The sequence below is a fragment of the Colias philodice genome, chromosome 17 (assembly GCF_061535455.1).
Source record: "Colias philodice isolate Cphi_HAF_F1 chromosome 17, ilColPhil1 Martin Lab GWU primary, whole genome shotgun sequence".
NCBI lineage: Eukaryota > Metazoa > Arthropoda > Insecta > Lepidoptera > Pieridae > Colias > Colias philodice.
In genome coordinates, this window is record NC_143102.1 from 3,047,745 (window position 1) to 3,068,422 (window position 20,678).

The 20,678-nt window shown below is 32.1% G+C and overlaps 1 protein-coding gene and 3 long non-coding RNA genes across 4 annotated transcripts; 2 read left to right on the forward strand and 2 right to left on the reverse strand.

The window, feature by feature from the left end:
- Positions 1 to 1,548: 1,548 nt before the first annotated feature.
- CSN4 (COP9 signalosome subunit 4) lies at positions 1,549 to 20,157 on the reverse strand. The gene is made up of 9 exons (XM_089705479.1): positions 19,919 to 20,157; positions 19,754 to 19,833; positions 19,427 to 19,578; positions 5,136 to 5,239; positions 4,119 to 4,304; positions 3,902 to 4,020; positions 3,513 to 3,667; positions 2,720 to 2,936; positions 1,549 to 1,723 (listed from the first exon to the last, which is right to left on the reverse strand). Exons 1-9 carry the CDS (start codon positions 19,999 to 20,001, stop codon positions 1,590 to 1,592), a joined length of 1,230 nt encoding a protein of 409 aa, XP_089561605.1. The 5' UTR covers positions 20,002 to 20,157; the 3' UTR covers positions 1,549 to 1,589.
- Positions 7,183 to 9,193, forward strand: LOC149480926 (uncharacterized). The gene is made up of 2 exons (XR_016316945.1): positions 7,183 to 8,530; positions 8,629 to 9,193. It is a non-coding gene; the product is annotated as an uncharacterized LOC149480926 (long non-coding RNA).
- On the reverse strand, positions 12,247 to 16,751 carry LOC149480927 (uncharacterized). The gene is made up of 3 exons (XR_016316946.1): positions 16,671 to 16,751; positions 15,967 to 16,311; positions 12,247 to 13,171 (listed from the first exon to the last, which is right to left on the reverse strand). It is a non-coding gene; the product is annotated as an uncharacterized LOC149480927 (long non-coding RNA).
- On the forward strand, positions 13,346 to 15,292 carry LOC149480928 (uncharacterized). The gene is made up of 3 exons (XR_016316947.1): positions 13,346 to 13,777; positions 14,218 to 14,354; positions 15,167 to 15,292. It is a non-coding gene; the product is annotated as an uncharacterized LOC149480928 (long non-coding RNA).
- Positions 20,158 to 20,678: the final 521 nt, after the last annotated feature.

A 20,678-nucleotide genomic window follows, 5' to 3' on the forward strand; every position in this document is an offset into this window, starting at 1 on the left:
ACTAAATTGATTTTTTTGGTATTGAATAGTCCATTTGCTTTGCTATAATATATCGTACGATGTCACGGAATACAGCTCGTTGAATAAACAGTAAAAGAAAAAGAATTATGTATGTGTGTTTGCCTGTTACACGCTTATCTCTAAATGTTTTATGGCTTTTTTTTATTATTTTACCCATTTAACCTGAACATAACCAAAGGAACACTTGATGCGGTACAATAGAACAAGTACATAAACAATAAGATTTGTAAAATGCTGAATTTTATGATGAGATTTTTAAAATTCTATAATATTATGCATTAACTCAATAATTAATCTATTGTCGAAAAAATGAACGACAGTCGATGAAGTGTTCCACATCTACCAGCGACGCCGATGCTGCAGTGCCGTCAAGCGACACGCGGTGGCCACCGACGCCGGTTTACTCATTTACTGCACTTAGGTAACTATTACTTGCTCTGTGCGCTTAACAACATCTGATATTATGTGGAACTTGCTGAACTGCTTTGTAAAATATGTCTCTATTGTCTTGAATTAATATAAAATAATGGAAACGCAAAAAGGTGCCCAGAAATGCAGCGATTGAACACTGGAATTAAATGTTTAATTAATATGCGTTGGCACTTGGCAGAGATAATAATGGTGGTTTCAAAACAATACTGTTTGTTTGATGCAGCAGATGCATTATGCATCGTAGTCTAAGATAAGTGCGTTCATAGTTTTTTTAATGAAACCAAATTTTTATGTATATTTATAATTAGGAGAATATGTATCGACTAGGTTGCCAGTCAAAATTAAAGTCTATCTAATTAAAGTCAATCAAAAGGCCGCAAGCATTTTTAATTAATATTCATCATCTTTAACAGCCAGCATTTTAGCCATTTATTGGTTGATATATACTGAACAGTTTTTTAGTCGATTTAATACAGCTATATGCAGGCTGGATTCACGAATCTTGACCTTACTTTTGCACGCCTCATAAGCGAAGCGTTGAGGTGGGTACTACTGTCACTTCGCGCAAAACATCTGATTTTTCAAACTTAAAATGTCTTTATGTATCATACATTGCACTTGTAAGATAATACATACACACACATATTAAGAAAAAACACTATTTTTAACGTTCATGATATTTTTGATGTCATTTTTGTTATTTAAACTAGTTAAAAAACAGTTTAAAAAAGTTCTGTCTTGGACGTCCGTGTGTCTGTTTGTGCGGATCCTTTTTCTTGTTAACACGATAGCGACCGAAATACTTTACTAATCGAGTCTTTTTTTTTCTCTTACGCTTGAGTATGCTCAGGAATAGAACCCTTTCATTTTTCAGGGTCTGATTCGATGTGGTTTAATTGTTATTAAATAAACAAAAATAATAATTAATAAATATTTATTAAAAAAAAATTATGAGGCGTGCACTTTTGGATTTTCCAAATTATCTTTTTTTTTACTGCGCTTCAGCTACTCTATTTTGTTATGTAAAAACTAGGGAGGTTTTTTTGCAATCCATTTTTCCACTAAGGAGTTACGAACTAAGCTAATAAAACACACTTTATTTCATAAGATATTTATTAAAAACGTATAACATAAGTTTACTGAATCATTTCTTCTTCCATAAGTTTGGCCATCCAGTCGGGCTCGGCGGCTGCGATCTTTTCTATCAGACTGTTCACTTGGTAGCAGAGACTCTGGATTTGTTTATCCCATTGCGGTAATATATCGCGAGCTATAAGCAGAAAAATAATAGTTTAGAAATGTTTATAAAAGAGAAAACATACTATGTGCTGACATATTCTTTGATGCTCATATTTAATACGAGTTGAAATATAATATTGCGTTTTTATTTGCTGCGTGAATAAATATTTAGCTATAATTAGATTGTACACTACACTACATTTGATAAGAACATTTTCTTATTTATAGTTTTTATCACATTCAAAAGCGGTGCTGTTTTCAAAACTGTTAAAATATGATATCCCTAGTTTGATTTTTATTTCGATGTTCCGTAGACATTTCGAAAAAAAAACACCTTTAAGTATTATCTCATAATAAACAACATACTAACGTCCAGTTTTTGAGCTTATTAAATTAAACTTTAATTGATATCGATGTATAATCCACCCTAAGGGTGCTTTTGCAATTTGCACCATTAATTGCGATACTATTGGCACACCCCGGACATTCCATACAAAATTATCGTTTTGACAGTCACACTGTAGAGACTGCAAATGTGTGTGTTAACGCTTTATGGTTGGCACATTTGTGACTAGCGTAAAAAAAAAATTCGCGTTTTTCTGATGAAATGCATCCGTAAACAGCACAATATCTAACCATTTTCTACGAAAAACGATAATCACAAATCCAAAATAATAAAATTACTATAAGTCAATTTGATTAATGTTGTCAATCTTTGTTGCGTATCGTCCTTGTAGAAAAATGTGGCCCATTTATAGCATGATCGTGCGGGGTGAGGTAAGTGTTTAATTTTGGCGGGAGGCGGAGAGTGTCCGTTCTGTAGCGTTTAGCTACTATTATGTATTCTGTGCTATTGGTTATTTACAAACACATTCCTCATTGCACATCCTCGCATATTTTATTGGTGGAAAAGCACCCTAAAACATTCACTCAACCGCCACACCGCCACACAGCATTTCATTTTAATAACTTATCTTCAACCCTCATCGCATCACATTTCACTTAACCCACACACAAATACACGTACTCTCAAAGTGCACAATAGAGTTGATCTGGTCAATGTGTCCGTTCATCCTCTTCTCGCTAATCATATGGCTGGCGATGCGCTCAGCACGTGCGGGCGGCGTCTCTAGCAACGCGCCGAGCTCTTCGAATGTTATGTTATTGTATAGCTTGCTCGCTGAAAGCAAGTTGTGCTCGAAGACCGCTCGGTCCAGGATCGTGGAACCGTCTGGTGTTGATGCCTGGAATAGATAATTTTTTTTTAGTTAAAACCTTTCTACTTTATAATATACTCAATATTATACTTTGTTTTGATTTAATTCAAAAACTATTCAATCGATTTCAAATATTCTTTACCATTAGAAAGCTCTTTTAACAATCAGCATCGTCAGTTTAGAAAAGCTCGGCATTTTATAGTATGCTAATTGTCAAGCCGGAGGATGCACTTAAATCTTTTCGTTGTATGTGTGGTATCATGTATTTAAAAAAAAAAGTAAATGTATTCAATTACTTATATAAAAAAAAGATGTGTGGCACTGGGACTGCCGCGGTAAAGCTATTGCATAGCATGCCTTCAAGCCGTGCCCGTCGGAGTGGGGAGCGTGAGGTTTTTTTCGTTACGGAATTTCTGGATTCGGTTCCCGTGCTCAAGGCCCGCGATAGAAGCTATGCAATAGCTTAAAAAAAATAACAGCCGTTATTATGAGACTGTTGATGAATGCTGCTTGGATATTGTTACACTAATGACTAAAAGTTCTAACCTAAACAGAAAAACTAACTTCTAACAATCAGAAGTCTTTCCAACAATATTCACTAACCTTTTGATGTGTTTGCATGAGAGCTTCAAACTCGTGCAATTCGGATCTGCGTATGATGCGGTCGAGGTACATCTTCTCGAGTATGGAGTATGCGGGTAGTTGCTGGCAACGCTCGTCTTTGAACAGGGTTGCCAACATACGGGATCTTTGTTGACCTGTACAAATTGGTTATTGTTTGAAAGAATACAGTACATTTTATGGAAACTTTCATAGAGTTTGAGTCGGAATTCTAGTAATTATATTGTCAGCTAGTTATTTTTATGCAAAAAATTAAGACAACTAGAAATATGCCTACCAATAGCATTTAATAACATTAATGCTACTTTAATTAAAGTTTAAGAGAATTTTACATTAAAATAACTCACTTTCATTTAGTGTATATTACTCACCTGCTGAAGCCAAAACTGTACAAATAAGGGCATTCCGCAAACATGTCATTCTTTCATCTTCATGAATTATATTCCTATATGATAATTCATTGTATCTTTGAGCAGCTTCTATGAATTTCCTGAAAAAAAAATATATAATATGTACAATTTTTTCATTATATATGAAAGCAAAGTCGGGTTTTAACATTATAACATGCCTATTAAGATATGAATTTACCTTCTATAATCTAATACTCTTGCATAGCATACTTTATAATATATTTGTAGTTGTTCATTAGTTGTCTCAGCTTGTAATAATGATGCCCTGTTCACAAAAGCTTCGGCTTGCACTGGATCATCCACTTCTAAGTAAAGACGCGCAATTTTCAAGTATGTCTCGAGTTTGTAGTCTACGGAATATTGTCTGCAAGGGTAAAGTTTTCAATTGTAAATCTATTACATTTTACATGTGGCCAAATATGTAGAGGTTAAAATGTTTTCACTTAAAATTTCCAAGACTTAGGTGATATTCTATATTGTAACCATAGGTGCAATTTTGTGCTTTTAGTCTAAGATCCCACCGCAGGATTAGTACCGCAACCTTAAATATTCATCATCTTTAACTGCCGGCAACCCTTATTTGCGGGCGGATTTAACTAGGCACCCATGTATGATAATTAATAGAATTAGCTATAATTTGATATAATATGATTTATAAATGTGCGTGATGAACGTATAATTCACCTGGCCGCAACCTCTTCGCAGCCTGGTGCAAACAGGTATGATTTTGATCCATTAATACCGTATAAATGGATCGAAATCATACCTGTTTGCACCAGGCTGCGAAGAGGTTGCGGCCAGGTGAAAAACGGCAACCGTGATTTTTTAGAATTGTATTTTAAATAATTTGCTATGATGTAGATTACATTTTATGTACAGAACAAGAAAACGAAATTTTTTCCCAAAAATCGATTAGAAAAAATTTAATTAAACATGCTTGAAGCCAAATTTTGATTGGCAACCTAGTCGATATATATAATATATTCTCCTAATTATAAATATACATAAAATTTTGGTTTCATCAAAAAAACTATGAACACACTAATCCTTCGGTGGGATCTAGTACTATTAGATACACAATATCTTTAAACAGTAAACTTATGCTATTAAAAAATTTTTGAACACACTTTGCTTATTATATTTTTACAGTTTGTGTAGATTAGAAATTAAATTAATGTATTTACTATTTACATACTTCTGTCCTGTCTCTAGTGGAATGCCCACTAGAACATTGGCAGCTTCTTTCCAATTCTGATTGCGCTCATAAATATCTGCCAGATGTTGTCTGATACTTGCTACCTGAAAATTTATACTATAATTTATCACATGTCCAGTTCCAAGAAATTAGAAATATAATATCTTTCAACACAAAAAGTGATACATTGTAGCCGTATTCTGATAAACGTTTTGAGAGTAGTGTCGGAGTATCGAATTTTTCTGATTACAGAGTGCTGCCTAGAGGACCTTAAGAACCGAATATAAGTCCATATGTTATTCTAGAATTTAAATGATACATAACCATGGTATGCATTAAGAGCAGAACTTAATATGGTCCTTAATGACGTAGAGCGAAAACAAATTTGTTATATGGGATTTCCAATTACAATTGCTGTCTAAAAAAATACCTTAAAATTCTATTTCATCGACTTCTTCTAATATAATGTCTTTATAAATTAAATTAGCCGCCTCCTTGGTACAGTGGTTGAAGTGTGAGCGTAGCACCGAGGGGTCCTGGGTTTGATTCCCGGTGGAGACGAAGAAAAAAAAATGTCTCGGTCTGGTAGGACACAGAAGGCTGATCACCTACTTGTCCTCAAAGAAAATCGATCAGTGAAACAGATGTATGAATAATGCATCTGCCCCTTACCCCACTTGGGGACACGGGACTTCACTTTTCTAGATCCTTATTTAACGCTATGTATTATACAGTCAATCACTGTTTATTTATAAACATATTTTATTTTAATATTTTTAACTTATTTACAAAATATTCACTGGCCACAATTAAAACATCAGCGGGTCGCATTCGGCTTCTAGATGCCTCCAAAGTAGGTATGGCTTCCAGATGCCTCAAGAAAAATCATATTTCATTGTACCTTTGTCAATTTTAGTAATTTAAATAAAATAATGGCACAATATATAGATACATACAGTAAGGAAACTTCATACAAAATGTTCGAAATGGCTCCCCCCCCATCAAGCGTGTTTACAAGGGTATTGAGGGGGATCGATAGTAGCGGGTGACACATCCACAGATTTTGAATATAGTATGGAAAAAAGTTTAAAGTGATGTCAATTCACATTAAATAAATATCGATTGTTTCAGTTTGTAGCCCTTTCAATAAATATATTTGTAAATACGATATCTGACTACAAGTTAAAAAGAGACTATTTTTTAATTTCTATAGATATGGCAGTATGAGTTTTATATATTATGTTGACATATTTTCTATCAAAATGATAGCTACAAATAGTACCTATTAGGAGTCCAGTCTGTTTAAAGATCGCATCTATTTTTTACGCAATCTAGAAGAGCACGAAAATATAAAAAAAGGAAACCTTAAAAAAATCTTGTTTAAATTTATGTGCATAATTACGTAAATATTAGGGAAGAAAAAGATAGATATTATAACTATTGTATTTTTATCGATACGTGGCGTCTCCACTTTGTCAAGCACTAAGCCTGTCAAACTATTTTCTTTTTCTTCCTAAAACAAAAAGGTAGAGGTTCTATGCTCGTATAATAATAATTTTTAATTTATTTTTGCATATTTTGTGTTTTTTAATTTAATTTAATTTATCGTTTTAAAAATAATTTAGTAGGTATACCTACATACAAGTATTGTAAATTCTGGTTTAAAATAATTATTGAATATATGTATAATACAAATATCAAGCATTATAAATAATTTTGGTACATTAAATAGCCTTCGGCGTCCATAACAAAACTAGATTTCGAAATATAGCACTGATAAAAACGTATATTTACTTTTACAAGCTGTATTAATTCGGATTGTTTCTTCTTGTAAATTCATATTTAGGCTACACCATTTTTGTATTTTAACGGGTTTTAATCTCCAAATTACCACAAAATCAACTGTGAAAAAAAGCAAACAGAAATATACAGGCCGAATTGATAACCTTCTCCTTTATTTTTCAAGTCGGTTAAATATCAAAAAGTAACAGCCCTATAGCTATACGTCATAATTTCATGGGGGGGGGCTTAGTTTCCTAACTGTATGTACGTAGTATCACAGACTAATAATAATATACTACGTATACAACAGACGGTTCACTCCATACAAAAAAATATGCACTATAAATTTACGCAATTAAAGCGCCAGTGGGGAATAAACGTACTACATGTTCGATTATATCTCTTGGTATTTTGCTTTTAACACACTAGATGGCACGTTAAACACAGACTTGATGTTCTTTTCCTTCCAGAGCCACTAGATGGCACTAATGTAAATATATGTACACGTACCTTTTATTTTCAAGTCTTTGGCGTCACACTTGACAACTGTCAACTGTCAACATAATATTTTGTACAGTGTTGCCAACTCAGTGAAATTTCCACTACATCTGGTGGTTTAGCTCCCCCATTTAGCGGACAAATATTGGTTTTAGTGGCTGGTGGATTTTCCTAGTGGTTTAGATGAGTTCAATTAGTGGTAAGGTACGAGTTTCAACCAATAGAAAGATTTACATAAATACTCAAAAAGAACGACTTGAACTATGTGAAACAAGGGTATGATTTTGTGTCATGTTGGTAACAGAACGAACATACGGGAATTCCCCGAAAGTTGTTTGTCTATTGCTTGAATATTTTTGATTATAGACTTTATTACTATTGATCTAAAGTATGATTTGATTCAAAAGGTTATATGTACATTGTACATTCTTTATTTGTGTACAAAAACAATCTGTATAAACAATCAGTCGGTATTGGTAATGCCGCGGCCGCGCGGTAGCCTCTAGCTTGTCGTATTTTAATTAATTTTGTGAAGTAATATAGTTTTACCTTAAAAGGGTTTTACATTAAATATGCCGAAACCACACAAAAATTTCTTTCATAGAAATTTATTCTTCACATACTGAAACTCTAGAAGAAGATTCTTCTGAAGATGATCTTTAAATACATATATTGTAACAAAAATAAAAATTACTTAGTTCAAAATAGATGTTATTTACAAATAACTCGCAAAAAATTCGCCAACGGGCATTCAATATTTACATGTCTCTGGATATTTTTTAGTGTTTTTTCTGGTGGTTTTAAAGACCGATTACTTTAGTGGATTTCTGGTGGGCCACGAGGCTCCAATATGTGGGTTCGAAAAAAAAAGTTGGCAACACTGATTTTGTACCTACTCGGATTTTTAATTAGACAAAGCTGACTCACAGAGTACCTACATTATTATGACTGGTATTTAGTTCAGTTTATTTACGAGATTCTGTCAAAACCAAAACGAGAAGCTTTGTTTGTTTTCGTTTTTAATTGTTGACTAATATTTTAAAAATAAGTGCTAAATATGATTGATGGACTGTGAGGTTATGTAGAATCTACAGGCAGAAAATAAGCTTTATATGGTAAACTGATATTTTCTCTGAACATAAATTTTTACAAACATGATTTTTAATGATTGGTTTCTGGATTTGTAACCCAATATAAGATTGTTTTATTACAGACTTATTGCTTACGTTCGCAATAACAAATTTGTTCAAGAGAGGAGAAGAATTAATCCATCCCAAATGTAAATACGATTCTCCACAAAAACATTGTAGACACAATTATGGATTTATGGATTATGGATTTCTACATTTGCTACTAAGAAGGATATGGGATCATGAAGGATTTCATCTGTTTTAATACCAGTAAAATGGAATGAGCGCCGTGGCCGTGACTGTGTTTGGTACATAAAGAATGACAAACATTCAACTTAAAATTATTATGAGTGCATTACGGGCAAGGGCACAATAAGTTGCCCTTTGACTAAGATGTACTTAATTTTAAGGAACACGAAAATGGATGGCTAGAATAGGTATAATCGCATACATAGTATTTATTTCTAGTCTGTTGTATAAATAATCAAAGACTACAAAATAATTATATAGTGAACTATGTCTTTAATATTAATTCTACAGTTTACAGTGTAGTGTGTAATCTATTGTATGTGTGCGTCTAGAATATATAGTCCTGTTGTTCTACAGTTTAAGCAGTTCAATACAAGCTTACAGTCGAGTCAAGTGTTTCATTAACCACCAACCATTGCATGGCAACCCTGCCAGTTTTGTAAATTGTAGTCTACCTAACCTGACTGTTGGTTTTGATTTGTATCACACAAAGAATACTATACCAAATTTCAAGAAATAAGAATTAAATATTTGATTAACTTTTACTAATATACAGGAGCTTATACATCAAACAAGACCAAAGCAGGGCTTTGGAGAAAGTGTGTATGGACAAAGACCACAATACATATTGTGCGGACAACTGCATGAAAAGCATGCAGTAAGGGACATTAAATAAATAAATAAATAAAACATATTTATTGTCAAGATCACAACACGAGATACATTTATAAACGAAGGAAAAACAAAAAGAAATAAAAAGAAAAATAATTAAATAAAAATAATCTTATTCCTAAGAACTGTAATGTGGCAGTGAGTGACCTGACAAATGGAGCCAACTCAGTATATGATGGCAAGGTGATTAATACCTCACCACCACTGATTTTCAGTGACCCCAAGTGACTATTGGAGTTTCAGTCTAGAATTGTATATAATGATAATTTAACATGAGTATATTATGTGAAAGATATATTTCTATTAATATGATAAATACTTATAAATAAATACATCAGTTAAAACATGATATACATATATATACATATACAGGGTGTCCCAAAAAGTAGTGATGAACGGAAGCTGGGAGGTAGAGGACCTAGAGAGCTATCCGAATCACCCCCATGTATGTTATGCGATTTTTCGTATTTTCGGAGTTATGACATTTTTTTCAATTTTTCATCTATCGCTGAGTACGATGAGATTTTTATTTATGGTGACGTGACTTATTGCGCTAGATGCTTGATTTTTTTTGTGTGGTAAGCTGAAAGACAGGCCAATTCAGTATGGTAACATTTACTATCGTTAGATCTTCGAATGGAATAAAAAAAGAATTAAATGCCAAGAAAGATAAAATTACCCAGTATGTTCACAACTTCAAGGGCCCATAAAAAAATAAAATCACATAAAAAAAGTTTTCCATTTGGCTTTTAAAAACTCGCTCTATCTATCAGGTAGCTACCCTAAAAATTTCATTTTATTATTCAGAAGGCTTCAATCGAAAAATTGAAATCTAAATGTGGTAAGTGCAAATATTTTATTAACATGATGATCATTAAAACCAAATTAAAACCCATAAATAGGTGTTTAATTACCAGAAATTTTTAAAATAACCCCGCTGTTGCTCAATGCAAGTGCGACATCACCGTAAAAAGTTGTCTTTTAAATGTCTGAATGCCCTTTTATCATTTTTAATGGTTTCTTCTGCTACTATGAATTTCCGGGTTATTTCGTCCAAATTGTAGCATTCTCTCAAGTAGCCGAGGTCTTTTTAGTATCCCCATTGAAACAAATCAATGGGGTTTAGGTCGAGGGACCGTGCAGGCCAGGCTTTAAGGCAGGCGTCACCAGCGCATGCGCAGGCTGCAACGACCAATCCATCTTTCAGGGTATCTTTGCCCTTTAGCCTGGCCTCGACGGTCCCCGGACATAAACCCTATTGATTTTTTTCCGTGGGGATACTACAAAGACGAGAGACTGCCACAATTTGAACGAAATAACCTGGAAATTCATAGTAGCAGAAGAAACCATTAAAAATGATAAAAGGGCATTCAGACATTTAAAAGACAACTTTTTACGGTGATGTCGCACTTGCACTGAGCAATAGCGGGGTCATTTTAAAAATTTCTGGTAATTAAACACCTTGTTATTGGTTTTAATTTGTTTTTATTAATCATCATGTTAATTCAATTTTTGCACTTACCTCATTTAGATTTCAATTTTTCGATTGAAGCCTTCTGAATAATAAAATGAAATTTTCAGGGTAGCTACCTGATAGATAGAGCAAGTTTTTAAAAGCCAAATGGAAAACTTTTTTTATGTGATTTTATTTTTTTACGGGCCCTTGAAGTGGAGAACATACTGGGTAATTTTATCTTTCTTGGCATTTTAATTCTTTTTTTTATTCCATTCAAAGATCTAACGATAGTAAATGTTACCATACTGAATTGGCCTATCTTTCAGCTTAGCACACAAAAAAAATCAAGCACCTTCCGCAATAATTGACGTCACCATGAGTGAAAATATCACCGTACTCGGCGATAGGTGAAAAATTGAAAAAAACGTCATAACTCCGAAAATACGAAAAATCGCATAACATACATGGGGGTGATTCGGATAGCCCTTTAGGTCCTCTACCTCCCAGCTTCCGTTCATCACTACTTTTTGGGACACCCTGTATATATATGTATAGGTAGATATAATATCAGTATGTAATTATGTATATACTTAATGTAAATAAATAAAATGAAATTATGTATATGTTACCGGAAATGTATGAAATCAAGGAATTGTATACAAATCCTAGTGGTCTAAGATCCGAATATAAGTCGAAATGCAACGGCGTGATAATAGAATGAGACCAATTTTATAATAAATTAAGTGTATTAAAAATAGTTTGACTGGAAAAATCCTGGACAGGATATTTTTTATTAATTATTAAAAAAAAATTATTTTAATATCCTAGTAAATGTATAATCTTCCTTGGAATTATATATAATTCCAATATCGTATTAGGAAATGTATATAAAGTAATTAATGATTTCTGTAATAAAACACGTTGTTATTTTTTTTATTATAGCACTTATTGAGACAATCGGGTAACAGTCTTACCGTAAAATAATAATAATATGTTCATATTATCTTACTAATTAACATTTCTTAAATCAACTTATATTCAATCAAATCAAATTTTCATTTATTAAAGGGTGCTATTACCGATTTTTAACAAAAAACGCTATTTTACGGTACCATTTTAACTCAAAGCAATTGCACGTGAGAACAAAGTAATATCTTAATTTAAAGATAATATATTCAGATCTACGATCATCTTATAAAAATTGTACGACGTCATACAAAATTGTCGCTGAAATACGATTTTCCCAGCACAATGATCGCATAAAATGCAAAAAATCAAAGACTACAAAATAACCGTGTACCGTTTTAGAGCCCATGCTCTAAAACGGTACAATTTTAAGAAAATTAAAAGCCTAATCTATCTTCTTACCTATAAATTATTGAGGGATATAATATAGTCCTTTATAGATTCTGATAATTTAGATAGATAATGTGACGAATTTAATTTATTTAATTCCGACTGTTTCTCGGAATAACATACCTACATTTACTAAGAATTGCATACAATGCCGGGTTTAATATATTGCCGGTAACATAATATTATGTATGATAATAATTCTTAAAAAAGTATTTTATACATTTCTTAAAAAGCTTCGATATTGTATACAATAATACAATTCATATTCAAATTGTTGTAAAATAGTCCCACTTTTTTAAGTTGGTTGAATACACTAAAATACTTATAAGGATCGTACCTACTAATAAAAGTAACAAAATGAATTTTTTAAAGTTCCCAGTTCTGTATAGTTCTAAAAAACACGAACCTAACCTAACCCACCCCCTTATCCAAACCAAAAAATTCTGATTACGAATTTTCGGCATATTACAAAATGCCGGCCGTTTGTAATTCGGCGGATTATACAATCCGATTGCGACATACATACCCCTCGTCCCGCGTACCTTGACCTTCCAATATCTTAGATGTTTTACATTTCCGACTGTTAGTTAGGAAATGTATGGATTTCCTAGGAAATGTGTACTATAAAATAATTTATTTCACACATTTCCATGCGATTTTAGGAATTACATACATTTCCTGGGAATTTTATACAATGACGGATTACATACATTTCCGTTAACATATATAGTCAACTCATCTAATTCTGTGACAAAACAGAATATGAAAAAAAAAACAGGTTAAACTTTATAAATTTTATTTTTATTTTTAATAGGAACATTAATCAATCTTCTATTTATCAAATGGAGCAAGTGTAATCTTAACACATATGAATTAACTCAGCGTAAAATGAGCTTAAGGCGAAATGAGACCCAAAACAGACGTTTCGAGCGCACGGAGAATTAATTTTTTTCTTCAAAAACTTTGAATTTGATTTTTTTTATTTATCGATTTATTTAATTGAAGAGTTTGTTTAGTGGCGTTTGGGAACCGAAACACGATTGAAAAAATTTGCCTCGATAGAAAAACGTTGTGAAGTTGCCCAAAAATTAAACGGAGAATCAATTTCATTTGGACAATAGTAAAGTAATATCAATGAAACTTTATCCACATCCACTTCCATTCAATTCTTGAGGGACGTGCGGGATTAGATTTTTCAATTAATACATCAGTAATTAAAAAAAAATATATTTATAAACTATGAGCAAAAAATTGCGCGCAGGCCGGTCGCTTCCGCCGTTCCGCCTCCTGTTAGTCGACGCCAACGCGTCTTAGAGAGCAGTCCTGTACAACTTTTTCGCGCGGTGCCGTTGTCTACTCGCATACGTGATTTAGTGTTAGTGTTACTAAAGTTTTTCATAAACATGGTGAATTTTGGTGGCCAAAACATTGATGGTGAGAACATTAGGAAGAAAATTGCGAAGGCAGATGAAGAAACTACAGTTATTGAACCTAAATAGGTAAGTTTAATGTTTATCATGCTTATTTATATTTATTATGTCTTTCGGTCGCTACAAGTCCAAAGATTTCAACTTCCAATATTTTGATTACTAGGTATATGTTTACAAGTCTAAATTGAGAAATGCATAAATGAAAATTTGATAGTTATCTTATTTGTAATAAGTAATATTATTTGTCATATTTTGAGATTTCATCTTCCTATAATTTGATTATTAGGTACCTATTTATGATTTTTGTACTAGTACATAATACATATATGTTTACAAAGTTTGAATTTAGCAACGCACAAATCAAGATTTTATAATTTTATGCACTCTGTCTTTATTTTTATTTATAATTTTATTATTGGTATAAATAGGTAATGTTTGAGTTGTTTTTTGAGATTTCATTTTCCAATAAATATACTACTGATTTGTGTATGTATGTTTATTTCTAATAGCGAAGCGCGACCACGAAAAATCCGATGTGCAGCTTGCAAGCCAGGACGCAATAAAGACACGTTGGTCTTTTAGACCAACCATGATTACCAGAAACTGATGTGGATCTTCAGACAGTTTCACATAGTACTTTTTTTGTGTAAGTTTATTCTTATGTCATTTATTTATAAGTCATAAGATTGAAGATAGTGGAATATTTCAGACTAGTGTAAGTTATCACTGACGGGTAGGTAATTACCAGTGAGATCAGAAACAATTTTTATTTCAACCCTATTGCGTTTAACTTTTTTGTTTTTTTTTTTTATTGTATTATAACTATCGTCTGAGTTCTTTCACTGCACCGGTAATTGTAATTTTTTTACTTATTAGATATCATGCTATTTAAGGCTTATTGCTGATCTACTAACAATTCTATACACATGTGAGCAATCCCAAGACAAGGATTAGATCTAGACAGGACTAGATAAAGGATATTTATTTATACATATATCAATTCGAATGAATGTATGTATGAGTAGTTTTTTAATTTGTTTTTATGAATACTATTTGCATATTATGCATAAGCATAATTACTTATAAATTTTATATAAAAAATATTTGAAAAATTTGTAGTTATGTAACTATGATGCCGACAATCGACTTTTTACGAGCTAGGACAATAGAGCGATAAACGAACGGACACAGCTGCGAAATTTTTTACTAATTTTTATGAAAGCACTTGTTATAATAATTGCGGTCAACCGTAAAATTTTGCAAACAAAAGAACGATTTTCTCAGAAAGTTTGCTATGTATGACGCCGACAATCGAGTTTATTGCGGGCTAGGATAATAAAGCGACAAAGGAACGTACACAGCTGTGCAATTTTTTCTAGTTTTGATGACAGTATCTTTTTAATAAGAGGTATTATCAATTAATTTTTCTCCTATTATAACTTATTATGGTTGTTTCAGCACCTCAATGTACAAGGATAGCTCAAAGTAACGGGCAAGAGACATATTTATTTACGGAACAAGGAGAAGAAGTCGTATCAAGAAGATAAACATTGAAACAATAAAATGGTAACAAAACCAGCATTCGAAAATATCTGATGTTAAGTATATCAAAATGTCGGATATATTTATTCAAAAATAATCAAAATTGTACTTAAATAATATGTTTTTGTCTATTATTGTTTTTTTTTTTTTTTTCAATAAATATGATATAAAAACAAAAACCCGTTTTTTTAAATCTTTCAAAACCGATAATAATGTAAAAAAACAAACGTAAATAGCATTATTCTATTATGTATTTTTATTATCATTATTGTACGTAAAGTCCCCATGTCGAAAAACTATAAAATTTGTTTACAAAGATTTGCAAATAAGCTAGTAACGTAGGTAGCGACAATTCTAACAATAAAAAATAATTACATCATAAAATAATTTAGTCACAAGCTCACTTTTTGTAACCAGATTTGTACCAATTAAAAATCGACCTTCGTGCAAAGAAACAAAGGTCGATTTTTCTAGTTCGATGGGCCCGGCAACGAAAAGACGTTGCCGGATCGCTTTACTCAGCTTTAACCGCGCGAATATAAGAATATAAGTAAAGTTCATTGAACCTCCGTTAGTTCCGTATGTTTCCATCATCTATTCAGTTGTGTGGCGTGGCGAGGGGATTTTTGTGAAGCGCCCCGCGCGCTCTTATGCTCCACCCAGGGGGCGTAGCCCAAAAGGTGCACAAGCATGATTGTATTTCGCCTTAATCAAACCGCGATGACTTGTCTAATTCTGTGACAATCACCATAATTCGGTGATAGTACTTCTCTAATTCTGTTATAACCGAATTAAGTGAGTATTTATTATTTTTTAACACAAAAGTAAAAAAAAAATACAATTAATAAAAATATAAACATATTGAAAGTAATAATTATGTATTTATTTATCAATGAGAAATTATCAAAAGAGGGGAACCATAAAAAAATAATATTGGACATTATAATTGTTTGTGTGAACAGTGTACAGACTCATTTTTGACTGCAGAATATTTTGAATTGCGGATGTCAGCGTTGTTTCATTATATTTTCTATTTTTATTTTTGTCTTCCTCCATGCTGTCTAAAATAAAAAAAAATAACTCACTTAATTATGTGATAAAAAAAATAACGGACTTTTTTAAAATGCTTGAAAGCGATCCTACTTTTAAACCTGAGTAAAAATAAATATTTTCTGACTTAAACGACTAACGTATACGTACTAAAAACAATTATTTATACACGAATTGAAAATAATAAAAATTTGCTTGGTTAATTCGGTGACACTGTTTTGAGTTGCAATCTTGAAAATCGTTAACTTTTTGAACCCAGGAAATAAGGTATTATGCAAAAACAAATGAAAAATTACTAAAACCTTTATCGGTATCAACAAGAATATGTTTTTAACAATTAATTGTCAAAGTATCATGAACTTACACTCACCTTTTCTATTTAAAATTAATTAAATAATGACAGCACAGTTGCACGCTACCGGTGAAACGTCAAACATGGCGGGCGCAGTGACAAATCTGGTTATTCTTACTATCTCACCCGCACGATTTTAACAAAAGTTTGTACACGAAAAGAAGCTTTATTACCATACCATAGGGTTAATATTAATGTATTGGATTTTACTCCTATAACGCTATAAAAGAGTCCAAACGTTGTATCTCCGAATTAAGTGAGTCACATAATTAGGTGAGTTTACCCTACTTACAATGTTTATAATTATAATGATAAATAGGCAGAAAATAACGGTCTATATAATGTTATGTTATATTATAACCAGTAAATAAAATAAATATTTAATTAAAGTTTATGTGTAAACTGTAATTCGATACAAATGCAGGGTTAGAACAGGATTTTAAAATATGTCTCCGGTATTGGAAACGAAAATTATTAATATTTGTCAAACTGGTTAAATGGTGGTGGAATGTTGTTCCAACACTTATGGCTCTTTCAATTTATGCGTTTCGTATCGGACCGCTAGTCGCTACAGTGCCGAAGCTGTGCGTTTGTCGTACGGCGCACGGCCGGTCGTTTGTTTTCATACAAAATGCACGGTGCGGCAACAGCGCGGCGTCCGTACCGCGAACGCTCGACAGCAGGACGGCAATCTACAGATCACCCATATTTGGCAATCTCGCTTCACCTAATGGCCTTGTCTGTTCAAGCCGAAATGAATTAATTACCTACTGCAAAAATTAAATAATTTAGATTACCTGGAAAAGACAAGGAAAATAAACTTTAAACAAGTGTTCGACCGATTATTACCAAGTAGGTAAATAAATTAATGACAAGACAAGGTAATTAATGCTAATAATTTCCTAAAGAAAACATTTTTTTCAAAATTTTCACATAATAGGTACTAGTAGGTACCTAACTAGACTCAAAAGTTTATGATAAGTCAATGAATGATAAATAGAATAGGTATGTTTAAGTAAAATGAAGTAGTTTATTTTACAATAAATTAATCTTATAAATTACCAACTTTCATTCTACGGCTTCAACCGTGTGCCTTATTTAATCCCTGTTCCTACACCTTGAATCCTATTTATGCAACAAAATTGAGATGTCCTTTTTCAACGTAGGTATGTACCGTGTATGTATATCGAAATTTCCGTCAAAATCGGTTCAGACGCGTGCGGGAATACCTATTTTCTCGTGGTCCCACTATTTTCTATTTTGTCCTACTATGACGGAGTAACTTTCGTATTTATCTACAAAACAGAAATGATTTGATTGTTTGTTTGTTTGTATTGAATAGGATCCGAAACTACTGGATTGATTTGAAAAATTATTTCACCATTCGAAGCAAAAATTATACCTACCTGATGAACATAGGCTACTTTTTATAACGGGAAAATACTTCATTCTTATGGGAATCGATGTCGAAATATTTAATTTTAGGCGCATAAAGAAAAAAACGCAAAGGATCATTCAAAACCTTTTCTACGGTTTAAATCTCAAAACTTTTTGGTTCATACTTCATATAAAGGTAATCTGATAGGATTATTTAGAAAATAAAACAAGATGACGTAGGTAGGTATTTAACTTTAGTTTCGATTTATTATCATTATGATGATTTCTTGATATTCTTAACGACGCGGTTGGCGCAGAGGTAAAGTAACTGCCTACTGTGCTGACGGTCGCGGGTTCGATCCCCGGTCAGGGCAAATATTTGTGTGATGAACTTGATTATTTGTTTTTGGGTCTGGGTGTTATCTATATATGTATTTATAAAATATTAAATTATATTTATCGTCGTCTAGTACCCACAACATAAGCCTTAATTGAGATTACTGTGGGACTAGGTCGATTTGTGTAATATTGTCCTTTAATATTTATTTATAATTTATATACTTATAATTAAATGTGACTAGAAATAATATACTTACTACGGTTTAAGTATAGGTTGTATTATGTATATTATTTTGTAATGAGATCTTGCAATCAAATATTCACACAATCTCGCAAGTTTTCCGACAATTCATTTTTCGTATGAAAACGATCAATACACTAGGTACCTACCTAATATAAGCCGCTACAGGAACGCAGTTAGTAATAATTAATAACGGCTTTAACCCATTTACAATATTTTTTATAGGTACTGCAAAGGCAATGAGGTTATGTATTAAAAACGTAGTATATTATTATTAGTCTGTGGTCTGTGATATTATTATTAGTCTGTGTTAAAAACGTGAAAAGTAACGTAAAAACGTCTTAGTGCCATCTAGTATTCGTTTAGCATCGCCAAATCGGAGGAGAATAACTTGTTTATAGTAGTTTCATGAGATGGCGTTGTTTTGAATATAAACTTTTCTGTAAAATTAGTTAAAATCGAGTGAAAATTAAATTCAATAGGTAGGTTCCATTTACAAAAGTATGTAAAAAATTATAAAAAGCAATGAAATTGCAATTAAATCTAATTTTATTTTTTGCTGGTTAAAATGATACACTTAGCGGCATCTATTGGTAGACGGATGGCATTAATCGTCTTTTGTATGTAGTGCACCAGACATGGTAGTATATATCTGTCAACTGTGATAATGGTAAATAATTTAAATATCTATTTTAAATAAGGAATGTCGATTATAGTATATCCAATACGGTATATCTATTTAAAGGCAAGTAAAGAACAATAACTTTTAACTTTTTTAAGTTATCAATCTAATGACAAATATAAAATCAATACATACCTGCTCCTCAAAGGAAATGACTCTAGGTTGAATAACATCAAGAGCAAAGTGAGACACTGTCTGAGAGACTGGGTCTGGTAGCAGGGACAAGTGTGTGCTCACATCTGTTAGCAGTTGACGTGATATCACCAGGCTGACATTTTCATTCACAACTGAAAACCAATCAATAATTTGTAGCTATAAATTAAAAGGAATTAGGAAACTATTATTAGGAAACAAAAGAATAGGAAAATTTGCAATCCTTTTAACTTGATTATATTCTGATAATATTAATTCAATAAGTTCTCATTCGTGGATGTAGTTAAATAAATAATAATAAACACTCACTTGCTTCAACGAAAGCTTTTAAACATTCAGCTAGTTCATTTTCAGGGTTCTTTAAAATTTCCAGTAAAACATTCCTATACCTAAAAATAAACCATGGGTTAATAAAGAAGTAGATAATTTAGTTGTTCATTGTATATATCATCGTAAATATAATGTAGATCGTACTTTTCTGCTTGATCTTTGTGTAAACCACCGGAATTTCTTAGTTCACTAAGATATTGTCGAACACCTTGCAAGTTAAGTGGCATGTTTATTTAGCCGATAACTTTTTCAATTTAAATTTATATTACAAATTCCTTTAATTATAAAACTTATTTAGATTTAGTGCATTAATTAAATTAAGTCGTATCAATCACGGTTCACCATATATTTATTTTTTTAAAAGATTATGTCAAAGTGACATCTTGATTTGAACGAGAATCGCACTTCGCAGATTATATTATGATAATACGATTTTTTCACAGACGTTCTATATCACTATCACTACAAAGTTTAAAACTTTTTCGCTTTCTCTGTCCCTATGTCCTTATGTCCCTATGTCCCTTTGTACGCTTAAATCTTTGAAACTACGCAACGGATTTTGATGCGGTTTTTTTAAAGAGGAAGATTTATATGTATAATAACATCCATTAAATAGTGGATAAGTACTGTTATTTTTGAGGTTTCTAATGTGATGTCGTAAAAAATTACATTTTTTCCGCTTACATTGCAAACGCAGGCTGAACCCTACGAGTTTTATCAAAATAATGTACCTACTAAGTATTATACACATTGAAAAGGTCTACAGAAAAGTCCGCGATGGTATATTATGTCTATCTCTTATGGATAACCCACAATAACTTTTTTTTGTCATTTACTTTTTACTTTTTACGACAAATAATGGCTAATTTTCGAAGCGATTTTAACCAATACAGCATTAATCCTT